The 14,955-nt window shown below is 42.7% G+C and overlaps 1 protein-coding gene across 1 annotated transcript; it reads left to right on the forward strand.

Annotated features, from left to right (window-relative positions):
- Positions 1-360: 360 nt before the first annotated feature.
- Positions 361-14,642, forward strand: LOC149007487 (putative sugar phosphate/phosphate translocator At5g25400). The gene is made up of 2 exons (XM_089167411.1): positions 361-1,890; positions 2,736-14,642. The coding sequence occupies exon 1, from the start codon at positions 702-704 to the stop codon at positions 1,749-1,751; it is 1,050 nt and encodes a 349-aa protein (XP_089023537.1). The 5' UTR covers positions 361-701; the 3' UTR covers positions 1,752-1,890; positions 2,736-14,642.
- Positions 14,643-14,955: the final 313 nt, after the last annotated feature.

Here is a 14,955-nt window from a genome sequence, read left to right on the forward strand (position 1 = left end):
TGCTTCATCTTTGTCTTCGCTATCTGCAAGTCGTTCTTGTCTTCACCGTTTGTAAAGTAGTGTTTTGCTTTTGTTGCGTCTATACTCTTATCTTCTGACGATACATCGATCAGAACCTGAACAAGTGAGTGCCCCAAATCAACACTGTACCGAAACCATTATCTTGTTAATGGGCTGTATTTGTATTGAATGTTTTTCAGCCCAAAAGAGTTAAGCCTAGATCAAAACCGCCCCAAATCACACTTTTGACTTACACCTGTACTTAGGTAGAATTCCAGAGATAACGGGGAATTCCCAAAAACCCAAATTTCCAACATAACGGGTTTTTTGGGTAATATGCTCTGATGATAATTCTCCCTCTCCAAGATCCGTCCACCCACTTGTCTCATATTATCTCAAACCCACCTAAAAATCTTTTCAGGAGTCTTCGCAGAGAGAGAGAGAGAGGTTGGGGGCGTCTCCATTTCTGTTGTTCTTATTCAGACTAAGTAGCTTCTTCGTTCGATCACTTTTAACTCTTTGGGGAAGACTGATTCATTCTCCAGAAATCTCATCCTGTCTTCCTCGAATAACTCTTCCCTGCTTAACTTCCCTGCTCAACTTCCCTGCTCACCTACAGATTTTCCTTTTATCTCTGAAGCAATCCGTCTCAGAGGCTTTGGCCCCTAGGGTTAGGGTTTCGTGATTCTTCTTCTTCAAAAATGGGGAAGGGAGGCTCTCTGAGTGAGAGTGTGGTGAAGAAGGTTTTGCTTTCTTACGCATACGTTGCCATATGGATCTTCCTGAGTTTCACTGTAATCGTGTACAACAAGTACATCCTAGACAAAAAGATGTACAATTGGCCATTCCCGATCTCTCTCACCATGATTCACATGACCTTTTGTTCATCGTTAGCGTTCCTCCTCGTTCGTGTCTTCAAATTCGTTGAACCAGTCACCATGTCTCGAGATCTGTACCTCTCCTCTGTTGTTCCAATCGGAGCTCTTTACTCGCTCAGCCTCTGGTTCTCTAACTCCGCTTACATCTATCTCTCTGTTTCCTTCATTCAGATGCTCAAAGCTCTGATGCCGGTTGCTGTATACTCCATCGGCGTTCTGTTAAAGAAAGAGACATTCAAAACTGAATCCATGGCGAATATGATTTCAATCTCGTTCGGTGTCGCCGTCGCCGCCTATGGTGAGGCTCGATTTGACACCTGGGGCGTTATTCTGCAACTCGCCGCGGTTCTCTTCGAAGCCACACGTCTTGTGATGATCCAGATCTTGCTCACCTCCAAGGGAATCACTCTCAATCCTATTACCTCCCTCTACTACGTCGCTCCTTGCTGCCTCGTTTTCCTCTGCGTTCCATGGCTGCTCGTTGAGTTCCCTATCCTCAAGCAAACCTCAAGTTTCCACTTTGATTGGCCAATCTTCGGTACCAATGCCTTGTGCGCCTTTGCCTTGAATCTTGCCGTATTCTTGCTAGTCGGCAAGACGTCGGCTCTGACAATGAATGTAGCTGGGGTTGTCAAAGATTGGCTTCTGATTGCTTTCTCGTGGTCTGTCATTAAAGATACGGTCACTCCGATTAATCTATTCGGGTATGGGCTCGCTTTCTTGGGGGTTGGTTACTATAACCACTCAAAGTTGCAGGCACTCAAGGCCAAGGAAGCTCAGAAGAAGGCTGCTCAGGCAGATGAGGAGGCTGGAAGGCTTTTGGAGGTGAGAGATGGAGAGGGTCAAGCAAGGAAGGCTGATTCACAGCCTTGATGTTGATTCGGTTCTTGAATTCTGTTTAGATCAGGTCAGATAAATTTAGAAGCCATAATATGGAGAATGAAGGAAAAGATCAAGATTTCGGAGTGTGATGATCAGATCACTCAGGTTCTGGTGTCCAACTGGGTTCGAGGTGGGTTATGATCTGGATGTGTTCTTATTTATTTTAGATATTCGTTTGCATGCTAGTATTTCATGTTTTTGTTGTCGTTTCTTTGTGATATTGGGGAAAGGGCGGAGGAGAACATTTTCTGTATGTGAGTGGTGGAAGGATCTCGGAAATTTTCTCTGTGTTCTCCTTTTCTACTTGTTTGGCTTCTAAGTTTCACTTTTGTGTAATACTCTTCGTCTACTTTGAGTGAGACTTGAAACGCTTACTTATTGAGCAGCATTTTTCCTTTGTTTCTTGGGCTCTATATTATATTTTTGACTTAAAACAACTGCGTCTCTAGAAAACATGAAACTTTTCATTCTCGCTGTGTCTCCTATTCTTTTTGTTTTGGTGTACCAACAGGTAAATGACATACTGTTTTGGAACGGATGCATTTAATTGGTTTTTATGGTTTTCTTTTTTGAATGAATTGTTGTGTTGTTTTTGTTTGTGCCAATTGTGGTTTTAATCGTGGTAGATCATATAAATATGACGTTGGCTTCCTTAGGAGTTATGGGAAAAATGTTTCTTCTTTTTCATTTTAAATAACAGGAATAAATTGATTGCATACATGTTTGTAGGTATTTGATTCAATACAGGAAATTAACTCGTTAACTCTGGCAAGTTTGAAGAGATTATACATTTTTCATTCAAATGATTAGAGTAAGTTTGATTGCATGCATGTCTATAGATATTTTAAGTTCAATACAGGAAATTAATTCATCTACTATGGGAAGTGGGATTAAATTATCTTCATTTCTTATGGTTGTAGTTGGAATGGTATAGGTGGAACTGTGTTACCCTTCTCACTGCTGACTTTGTTTTAGGCCCTTTTCATGCAAGTGGTGAAAGATTTGACACTTCATCTGTTTCAGAGTGCAATTGACGAGAGAGTTTTGCCTTGATTTAGTCTTTGGTTTCTTATCATGGAACTGCAACCAAGGTACTTTGACTAATTCAATTACAAGAAGCTTAACAAACCAGTGCATCTTCTTTGAAAGTTGTGTATGGCGTGATGGTCGATTGTTTACCTGTTCAATGCTTGCCCATGGCTTCAAGTTTTGAACCCGGGAGACAGGGTTAAGGATCCTTCCCAGACCCACCAAAGCCCCTTGCTGTGAAGTGGTTAGCTTTTATTTTTTTATTTTTTACTTTATATAGGCGGTACGGTGTGTGTAAGAGAGCAGAATTTTCTATTTGTTCTTATTTCATTTATTGTGCATCTCTCCTCTTTCTTTCTTCTTCTTTTTTTTTTTTTTTTGGTAGGTAAACTTGTGCATCTCTCCTCGATGTGTGAATGGAAACCCCTCCTGGCGGGTAGGATGCTGTGACAGCCCATTCTTATGTTAGACTGCGTTTGTTTGTTGGAATAAAGGTGGGTGGGAAAATTCTTGAAAATAATGCATATTTCTTACTTTTCTCTTAAATTCCAAAATGGTAGATTGTTTGGTTGCTTGGGGTGGAAAAGTGAGAGACAAGTTTCCCTGAATCAAAGAAACTTGTCTGCTGATGTGGCAGCCAAACTTTTCTACTTCAAGCCATTTTAAAACCCCACATATTTTGTAGGACTTTGTGGGAAAGTTAGGAAAAGTAAAAATGGGACCCACCACTATCACTTTTTTACAAAATCCTTTCATTTCCTTTTCTTCTCCCTCACCCCACTACACATAGGACCCACATGTTTTTTTTTTCACCTTTTTTTTCCACCTTTTTTTCCCACCTTTTTTTCCCACCCCACCTTTGCAAACAAACGCAGCCTTACTGACTTCAAATGGACTAAAGCCCTATCAACCTTTCAACTATTTACTTGTGCAAATTTGTGAAGTACAACCGGAGCATCATTTCTGAGAGGCATTTTTTAACAACTGTGTTTTCTCTTCTCTCTGTGTGTGTGGATGGAGTTGTTACTTCACTGTGTATGACATAATGTGCTTGAACCAAATCTTCAGTTTGGCAGTTGCATTTCAACTTAAGTATTCTCTACTCCCTTAATTAATTAAGGGAGTAAGATGTCTTCTAATTTGGGAAGGAGAAATATATTCATGAGATTACTGTTGTGGACTTTACTTTTGGATAACTATTTTTCTCTAATTAAAATTATAAACCTAGATTGATTTGAGGTTAGTTATACAACCATGTAATAATGTTGACAATATTTTCCATTTCGATTTATTTCTTTCCAAGCCCCCGTCTTTTCCTCATGTTCATTTGCAACCCAGTCAAGTCAAATTCTCAAATGTAGTTTGAAAAAAACTCACATTTGATTATTGTTACTTGGATTTGTGAAACTGCAAACTGGAATCTGCGAGTAGAAACTTGTTATTACTAGAATTGGATATTGTTGTGGATATGTAACTTGAGAACCCCCTCGGGAGGAAACACACACCCACTCGGGTAGGTGAATATCACCCCCACGGGAAGAGTTGAAAAATCCCTTGGGGAGGAAATACACACCCAATCGGGTAGGTGAATATCACCTCCAAGGAAAGAGTTGAAGAACCCCCCTCGGGAGGAAACACACACCCATTCGGGTAGGTGAATATCACCCCCAAGGGAAGAGTTGAAGAACCCCCTCGGTAGGAAACACACAGCTACTCGGTTAAGTGTATATCATCCCTTCGGGAGGAGTTGAAGAACCCCCTCGGGAGGAAACACACAGCCTCTCGGGTAAGTGTGTATCATCCCTTCGGGAAGACTTGAAGAGCCCCCTCGGGAGGAAACACAGACCACTTGGGTAAGTGTGTATCACTCCTTCGGGAGGACTTGAAGAGCCCCTCAGTAGGAAACACACCCACTCGAGTTGTGGATATCACCCCGTTGGGGAATCCTTGAAAAACCCCCCCCTCGGGAGGAAACACACATCTACTCGGGTTGTGGATATCATCCCCTTGGGGAATCCTTGAAGAACCCCCCTCGGGAGGAAACACACGCCCACTTGGGTAATTGGATAACAGCTTCTTAAGGAATCCACTCAGACTTGAAATAGGTTCGTAAAAAGAGAGGATGCTCAATGCTAAGTCCTAGAATAACGTCGAAGACGACCAAGTCAAAAGGGCCAGTTAGAGATAACTACCCATCATTATCCACTTCGAGACTTGGGGAGGTGGATAAGGGAATAACGGCTCTATTAGGCCCGCCAAAGAAGGGAACGTGCTTCCTAAGGCCACTCGCCCACTCTTCAACTAAATGGGCGAAATTCATGGAGACGCCGCCGCCTCCAGGTAACCTCTATATAACCTCCATCCTAAGATGAGAAATTTACGAGATTCAACTTACTATTAGTCTCTACGCCTTGAGAACCTTCTCAAGGCATTCTATTGTTGCCTAGACTAACTTAGGCGTCGGAGGCGGTTCCCCAACGAATACTAGGTCGGCCCGCTCTTATTTTCTTTGTGATTGCAGGAATCTTAGATACTTGTATTCGGCGGGAGAAGTCTTCAAGAGCTCATCCAATTATCCGGCTCTCGAAGAAGGTCTAGACGCAACAAATTGGCGCCGTTTGTGGGAATCGTCACGAAAAGTCGTGGTGAGACGCACCACCAACCATGTGTCGAGTTCCAATCAAGTTACTCTTCGTGGAAGAGAAAGGGAGATGGAGATCGAGCGGGAAGAACGTGTTCAAGAGCAGGTTCTCCTTTCTTCTAATCAACAAATTCCAATTCAAGAGGAAGGTCAAGAAGGAATTCCAGAGATTCCTTCGAGAACCTTACCAACTCCATTTGGAGAAGGAGGTTCAAATCAACCCCCAATTCCAGCAACAATAGCCAATATACAAAACATGCAAAGGGAAGTGCAGCAACAAATGTTGGAACTCCAAGGCGTTGTTCGAGGCTTAGTTCATCAAGTCGGGGTGGCACTAGGACTCTCTCAAAATATTCAAGAAGGAAGAAGGCGTGAAGCCACTTGACATACTTAGGTTAGACATCGACCAGAGAATGAGGTTCGGGAAGGGCATAATCAAAGGAGGCCTAGGCATTTGAACGAGCGTGTTGAAGAAAGAACTCAAGGAATTCATATTGAAGAACCACCTCCCAAGAAATCAAACTCGGGGAAGTGTGTTCAATCATTTGGCCGGGGTCAGGCAAACTCAAGATTTACCAAGGAGACGTCCAAATGAAAGAGTTTGTGAACAAGAGGGCAAAAGCCAAGGAAGAAGGGATGTAAGGTTGGATAACCCAAGAGGCTCAACCAGCCAAACAAGATCTTCTCATTGGCCTACTTCCCAATATTCAGATCTTGAAAGTATTCGGTCTCCACAAGGGCGTCAAGATGCACATGGTCTTCAAAGAAGATTAGAAGACTTGGAGAAAAAGCTTGATGATTGGGACCAAGATGACGACTATGATGTGGTTGATAGAGAACCTTTCTCTGAGGAAGTCATGAGAGCACCTCTTCCACGCAATTTCATTATGCCAACGTTCACTCCTTTTGAAGGTAAGTCTAATCCTCGTGAACATATTAGCTATTTAAAGTCTACCATGGTTGTGATTGGCCGAGAAGATGAGTTATTATGCTGAACTTTTTCGGCTTCTCTCAAGGGGCCAACAATAAAGTGGTTTTCTAGCCTAAGGCCAAGATCTATCCGAAACTTTAGAGAACTTGAGAGAAAGTTCATTGCCTAGTTCGGAAGTTGTATTGGAGAAAGAAGACGGCGGATAGCCTCTTCGCCACTAGACAAAAGCGGAATGAGACTGTTCGAGACCATCTCTTGAGATTTGATAAAGTGGCTATTGAAGTGGAAGAGCTGAATGATACGATGACGTACAATGCATTATGGAGTGGGATAACTCAACGACGCTTGCTAGAGGTGTTATTTCAAGACAAGCCTAAGACTTATGGAGCCCTTCTCAAGAAATGTCAAAAGCAAGCAACGATTGCAGAAGTTATTGAAGCCCGAGAAGAAACCACAAAGGTCGAGAATGAGAAAAAGAATTATGGAGAGCGAGGTCAAAGCTCAAATATTCGTGGGGAAGAAGCTATGCAAAGATACCAAAGTCGAGTAGTCGAGTACTTCAATACTCGAGTGAAGAACAAGAGGTGACGTCCATGTGACTTAGTGCTTCTCAAAGTAGCAGCCTCTGATCCAAGAAACCAAGGAAAGCTCTCAGCCACTTGGGAAGGGCCATATGTCATCGAGAAGGAGGCAAAATAAGGGACTTAAAAGCTCAAGAGTTCAGTTACAGAAGAACGAATAGACGGATCTTGCACTTCCACGAATCTTCGAAAATTCTATCAGTAGAATTAATCAAGACATTTAGCTTTTGCTTCGCAAATCGTGCAACCATTTGATTTTTAATAAAGTCTACGTTTCCATCTCCAATATTCATTTTTTCCATGAAGAGATTCATAGTGAAGAATTCACTTCAAGAAAAGAACCCAAGAGAGTTCTTGAACCCGAGAGCATTCTCCCTTTAGAAGAACCCAAGAGAGTTCTTGAACTTTGAGATAAATTCTTGAACCCAAGAGCGTTCTCCCTTTAGAAGAACCCAAGAGAGTTCTTGAACTTAAGTTAAGTTCTTCAACCCAAGAGCGTTCTTCAAGAAAAGAAGAACCCAAGAAAGTTCTTGAACTTAACATAAGTTCTTGAACCCGAGAGCGTTCTCCCTTTAGAAAAGCCCAAGAGAGTTCTTGAACTTAAGTTAAGTTCTTGAACCCAAGAGCGTTCTTCAAGAAAAGAAGAACCCAAGAGAGTCCTTGAACTTAAGATAAGTTCTTGAACTCGAAAGCGTTCTCCCTTTAGAAGAACCCAAGAGAGTTTTTGAACTTAACTTAAGTTCTTGAACCCAGGAGTGTTCTTCAAGAAAAGAAGAACCCAAGAGAGTTCTTGAACTTAAGATAAGTTCTTATACCCAAGAGTGTTGTCCCTTTAGAAGAACCCAAGAGAATTGTTGAACTTAAGATAAGTTCTTGAACCCAAGAGCGTTCTTCAAGAAAAGAAGAAACCCAAGAGAGTTCAACTTAAAATAAGTTCTTGAACCCAAGAGTGTTCTCCCTTTAGAAGAACCCAAGAGAGTTCTTGAACTTAAGTTATTGAACCCAAGAGCGTTCTTCAAGAAAAGAAGAACCAAAGAGAGTTCTTGAACCCAAGAGCGTTCTACCTTTAGAAGAACCCAAGAGAGTTCTTGAACTTAAGTTCTTGAACCCAAGAGCGTTCTCCCTTTAGAAGAACCTAAGAGAGTTCTTGAACTTAAGATGAGTTCTTGAACCTGATAGCGTTCTCCCTTACGAAGAACCCAAAAGAGCTCTTAAACTTAAGAACCCTAGAGCTACTTCAAAAGGATAAGACCCATGATAATTCTTCAACTAAGCGCATTACGCTCGGGGGGCCACTCGGGAAGGCATCATCAATAAAAGAAAAAGAACCATAATGCCTTAGTGATTAGCCATTTATCACACAACGTTGAAGGGTAAAGGGTAACGTCATCAATTTTTTCATTTACTTCAAAACATTTGGGCGTGATCACCAAAATTACCAAAAGAAAGCAAGGAAGCAAAACAAGTTTTTCTTCAAGAGATCAACAAAAGAGATTGATCTTGTTTCTCGGGAAGACGAAGGATCGCCTCAACCATATTTGCTTCTTGCTCATTTTTTGGAGTCTCTAGAACTATTGAAGTCTTCTTCTTGAAGCCATTTCTAGTTTCTTCTTCTTCAAGAGGCTCGGTACTGTCAAGGGTTAAGTGGGCGGAACGACCTTAAGTGCATAACACCCTTAATAGAGGCAATAGCATCTCTCAGAGAACTCGGCTAGGGGCTTCTTGACTCGATGAGACAATCTAGAGACAATTGGAATTCAAACAAATCTAAGCAAAACAAGGAAGGAAAGAAGATTTATTGATTGGTGAGCTAGTTGAAGAGAATGAAGTCAATCGGGCAATTGAAGAGACTCGGAGCAACAAATGTTTCAAATGAAAATGGCAGACGCTAACACCTCTATAACGGAGGCAAGAAGAAGAGAGGTCGTGATCTAACAACTAAGTGTCAAGGGATGCGACGATTGAGATCAAGCAACCTTTGGGCTACCGCAAGTTGTAACGAAGAAACGTTACAATTAATGGACGTAACGGTTACGGATTAAGAATCGTAGCGTTTGAAGATAGCTTTTGGAGAAATGACTTTTGGGTCTCTTGGGTAACATTTACCTGAGGGTCTCTAGATAAAAGCTTGAATCAAAAGTGTTGTTAGAGAAGCATTCCACACGTTTGAGAAGCCAATCGCATGGAATGGGGGGGCTCTTTTGTGGATATGTAACCCGAGAACCCCTCGGGAGGAAACACACACTCACTCGGGTAGGTGAATAGCACCCCCATGGGAAGAGTTAAAGAACCCCCTCGGGAGGAAACACACACCCACTCGGGTAGGTGAATATCACCCCCAAGGGAAGAGTTGAAGAACCCCCTCGGGAGGAAACACACATCCACTCAGGTAAGTGTGTATCACCCCTTCGGGAGGAGTTGAAGAACCCCCTCGGGAGGAAAGACACCCACTTGGGTAACTGTGTATCACCCCTTTGGGAGGACTTGAAGAGCCCCCTTGGGAGGAAACACACACCCACTCAGGTAAGTGTGTATCACCCCTTAGAGAAGACTTGAAGAGCCCCCTTGGGAGGAAACACACACCCACTTGGGTAAGTGTGTATCACCCTTTCGGGAGGACTTGAAGAGCCCCTCGGGAGGAAACACACATCCACTCGGGTTGTGGATATCACCCCCTTGGGGAATCCTTGAAGAACCACCCTTGGGATGAAACACACATCCACTCGGATTGTGGATGTCACCCCCTTGGGGAATCCTTGAAGAACCCCCCTCGGGAGGAAACACACATCCACTCGGGTTGGGATATCACCCTCTTGGGGAATTCTTGAAGAATCCTCCTCAGGAGGAAACACACGCCCACTTGGGTAGTTGGATAACACCTTCTTAAGGTATCCACTCATACTTGAAATAGGTTCGTAAAAAGAGAGGATGCTCAATGCTGAGTCCAAGAGTAACGTTGAAGATGACCAAGTCAAAATGGTCAGTTAGAGATAACTACCCATCACATCCACTCCGAGACTTGGGGAAGTGGATAAGGGAATAACGGCTCTATTAGGCCCGCCAAAGAAGGCAACGTGCTTCTTAAGGCCATTTGCCCACTCTTCAACTAAATGGGCGAAATTCATGGAGATGCCGCCTTCAGGTAACCTCTATATAACCTCCATCCTAAGATGAGAAAGGTACGAGATTCAGCTTACTATTAGTCTCTACGCCTTGAGAACCCTCTCAAGGCGTTCTATTGTTGCCTAGACTAATTTGGGCGTCGGAGGCGGTTCCCCGACCAACACCAGGTCGGCCCGCTCTTATTTTCTTTGTGATTGTAGGAATCTTAGATACTTGTATTCGGCGGGAGAAGTCCTCTCGAAGAAGGTCTACACGCAATAGATATGTAATTTTGTAGTTTGTCATTTGAAAATCTTGCGGAGCGGTATCAATTAAAAATGGACTTCTGATTCTGTTCAAAACTTATGTCCACTGGTTTGAGTTGCGGAACATATGCCTAACAAGAGTTTTACCAAGAAAAGGTGGAGAGAGAGAAACATGAGCATTAGAGAGGAAGTCTCTAGGGAAGTAGGGTTCGAGTTTCAGGAAGACGATGCCGACATATATATATTCTTCCCCCCTCCTCCCTAACTGTTCTCTTCACGTTTTCTTCCTCTCTAAACATGGATCTAGCATCGTCCAATTCTCTCTGCGGTGGCATCTAATTCGTTTATCTGAATATCCCATCTCCGCATGGTAGCAAGGTGTCGATAGTATCCTTCTATTCATTTTTCTTGACGGGAAAGGGATAATCCCGTCTGCAATCTCAAGTTTGCAATCTCAAGCATGGTGTCTCCGCTTTTTGTGGTTGCATGCAATTCAAATTGATGTTGGGTGGCGCGATCTTGAAGCTCTCTCTGAAGTATTTACTCAGATCTGTCAATCGGCATGTTATTGGGTGGCAAACACTCTACAGGTATGTCTTATCATTCAGTTTCTCATTTCAAAACGGCATGTAGAGTTTGCATTGTCTAACCGGGTTTTCTCTACATTGGTGGATAATCTGTGACGGAAGAAACAAGGCCATCGTATATGGGCTGTAATTGATGGAATTCAATCTTTGATTACACAGCCTGTTGGGTGCAAGTCTTCTAGCAGGATTATACGTGGTAGTACTCACGCTATTTGGTCTGTATGGACGGTGCATGTTCATGCATTTGTTAAGTGTTGGTCGATCTATGGGGTTATTCTTCTTATCTCCTCTTTATATTCTTCTAGGGTACGACCTAAGTGTTCACAAACAGTACTGGGAGCTGAGGTATGTGAGCTCTGTCTATTAGACTTCCACCGTAAACAACAGTTTTTCTCAAGATTGTGTGATCCTTCTAAAGCTATGTATTCCTCACGTTGCTCCTCCTCCACTCCTTTCTCCTCAGATAAAGGGTTTTAATTGGTATGGTTTCGGTAATTCGTTACGGTACCAACTTTGAATATCGAAAATCAGAACCGTACCGTACCGAATTTAAACGGTATGGTACGGTTTCGGTATTTACAAAAACAGTTCGGTACGAGAAAACGGTTTAAACACGGTATTTAGTACGGTACAATTTTGGTACAAATGAACTTATGCCACTTTTGTGATTAGTTCATTAAAATCCTAATGAAATTGTGATCAACCAATCGATATAATTTGAAATTAACATAGATAAAGCAAATAAATATAATTAATAGAGACAAAACAAGTAAATCTAAGAAGAGTGAATGATGAAACGAAAAATTAAAATAGGGAATTAGGGATAGGGAAAAGGTTAAGTGTTTTAATTGTAAAATTATAATTTATATCTCTTAATTTGGTACGGTACCAATTCGGTACGGTTTCGGTACGTACCGACGATATGAGTACCTAAAACCGGAATCATACCGAAGAAATTGGTTTCGGTATGTACCATACCGAATTTTGAATGGTACGGTACGGTGCAGTTTTAGATGGCGCAATTCGGTACGGTTAAACAGTTTCGGTACGCAATTGACACCCTTATCTCGGATAGGCCGGGCTTCGATTTTGCAGAACTTGAATTACCCATTCGACCTAAGGAGAAAATCTCTCTCTCAAGCGGGAAGATGGAAGACAAAGGAAAATATCAAATACACCTTGTTGGGTTGGTAGTCGATGGCATAGTGGTGATTACGTATGACCTGAATTACTTTATCTCTAAAGCTCTTAATTCTGATCAATTTGAGATCGATGGCATGCATTTGGTGGAAGGTGTTGCTAACCGTTTCCCTCTCAAGTGCAGAACCGAGAAGACAATGAACATCATTTGATATGGAGAAAATATAACCGAACCTGTTTCAAACTTGGTTCGATCCTCGACTCCGGTCGGGACAAAAGGGATCGACTAGCTTCCGAGCGAGCCGGGTTCGGGAGATAGCTTGCTGAGGAAGAAAACTAACTCAATCACAAGCATGCCCTAATCCGATACAATCATATTAGGTTAATCAACCTAGAGATGGCTAGCAGCATTTGGCGTCTGTCACTCATCGCTATTATATGGATAACTACCATATAACGATTGTATTATCAAAGGAGTCATCTACTAGTCCAAACTAGTAGAGATCTATCACTCAACGGATCTATCTGTTAAGATCCAACGACTATTTGAAGAAGGCTAAAATACATCCAACGAAGGAGATTCGAAGGTACACTATATAAGACATCACCTACTCACAAGGTAGAGGGACGGATATAATCTGAATCGTATTCTTGTTATTCATTCATTAGCTCTGTGCTCTAACAGAGCCGTTTGTGATTAAGTTCATCAACTGACTTAGCCTTTGGAGGTGGACTCCCAATCCCAGCGGTCGGGCCACATCTGACATTCGTTTTTGCTGGTCATTCTCAGGAGATCTAAGGGTTGAGCAGATTTTGGACACATCATTTGGCACCGTCTGTGGGAAACATTTCAGAAAACCATGGTGAGTAGATTATCGGTAGTAGCAGCAGCAGCAGCGGCTTCTGCGGCCTAGCGGGATGCTGGCGTCCAAATTCCCGGAGTAAATAATCCAGATATTCCAGAAGGAAATCGACCCCATGAAGTGCGGGAAGATGGTGGTCAAGGAGGTAATAATCCTCCGGATCCACTCCAGTATCAACTAGATCAACTGAAACTCCAGATGTTGGAGGTAAGTCAGGCACTTAGTGTGCTAACCAGACAAGTGGTTGCACCGCAAGCGCCTGATCACCGTGATGCGGAAAGACACGCATTACAGCAGGAGCAGCGACTGATTGATGAACAGAATGTCAGTCGAAATTTTCGAGAAGGCAATTGGTGGCGAGAAAGAGAACCTAGGAGAACTAGAGAACTCCCTAGGCTAGACGATCGGTTCGACCGGCCGCAAGGAAGTACGACAGATTCAAATACAAGGTTGGGTGCAGGAGTATTCACTCACTCACCAACTATCAGACGTGTTGCTTGAGAGAATGATCGTGCTGCTCAAGAGAATGATTGTGTCGTCGGAGATTGGTCAACACATTGGTCAAGAATTGGCCAATATAAATCAAAAGCTCGGACAATTGGCGAGAGGGAGGGTAACCGATGATATTTATTCGGTTATTCGAAAAACTCCGTTTGTCGGGCTTATAGCTGGATATCAGTTTCCTCACAATTTCCATTTGCCGACTTTTTCAACGTTTGATGGTTCGGGAGATCCGACTGCTCACATCAGTTATTATCAGCAGACTATGGCTGTTGCGGGTAATTCCAAAGAAATCCTTTGCAGGGTTTTCGGTTCATCCTTGACGGGAGCAGCACAGAAGTGGTTTTCCAATCTCCCGTCTAGGAAGATCGTAGATTTTGAAGAATTGGCACGCAAATTCAGAGGGCTATTCCAAAGCAGAATCCAAATCAAAAAGATCGAGGAGACCTTGTTCGCTATCAGACAAGGAAAAAGTGAATCAATTCGAGAATACTTAAAAAGATTTAACAGGGTTACAATGGAGATAGAGAATCTAGATGAGCAAGTGGCTAAAACTGCTTTGTTCACTGGATTCACTAACCGACGACTTTTGGAGTTATTACTTCAAGATATGCCTACCACTTATGCTGAACTGGTGCAAAAAAGCCAAAAGCAGGCAGAGGTCACAGAGATCCTAGATGCACGGCAGGGGGATAATAAAGCCTCTACATAAGAACAGAAGGCTTTTGAGAACAAGCAGAAGCCGAAACATAATGTTCGTGATCGAGTCGGGAAGCCTCACCAGGCGTGGCGCCAAAGATCTCCCGGTAAAAGTGAGTATACTCCATTAAATACTCTTCAGGCTGATATTTTAAATATTATCAAGAAACATAATATCTTGAAGTAGCCTCCAAAGCTTCCCACCAAGCCTGGGGAGCAAGATCGAGAGAGGTATTGTTGTTTCCACATGGATTACGGTCACTGTACCAATGATTGCATACATTTACAGGCAGATATTGAGAGATTGATATTTTAAGGGCATTTGTCCAATTTCGTTAGAGTAAAACGAACGGAACAACGAGACACAGGTAACAAAAGGGACCGCTCGGTTAGTCCAGAACAACCGACGGAGGCTCCAAAATCTAAAAAAGGTAAGAAGGTGATCAATGCCACTCGGTCACCCATACTAACAATATTTGGAGGTCCCAAACTTGAGTCACTCCGGAAGTTGAAAGCCAAATCCAAGTTTGTTGGGACTGGTGAAACGCGAAGTGTAAAATGCCAGAATGGTGAGGGTTTGATCCCCTTCGGCGAAGAAGATGAAAGAGGCGTCTGTTTACCTCATGATGATGCCATAGTCATCAAGGTAAAAATTGCGCGTCGTGAAGTACATAGGGTGTTAGTTGACACCGGGTTTGCTGCAGACCTTTTATCTTATGCAGCTTATCAAAAGCTTAAAGTGGATGAAGACTTGATGGAGCCGTCATCCATGCATCTGTATGGCTTTGTGGGATCGTCCGCAATAGCGGAAGCTCAATTGGAAGCTTCCCCAAGGAGGCTACCATTCGGGTAAAC

This window comes from Hakea prostrata, chromosome 8, assembly GCF_041222555.1.
Source record: "Hakea prostrata isolate BN-2017 chromosome 8, UWA_Hpros_2, whole genome shotgun sequence".
Lineage (NCBI taxonomy): Eukaryota > Viridiplantae > Streptophyta > Magnoliopsida > Proteales > Proteaceae > Hakea > Hakea prostrata.

Excerpts from the sequence above, each read along its gene's own strand:
- LOC149007487 (XM_089167411.1), top strand. The coding sequence starts at position 702 with ATGGGGAAGGGAGGCTCTCTGAGTGAGAGTGTGGTGAAGAAGGTTTTG.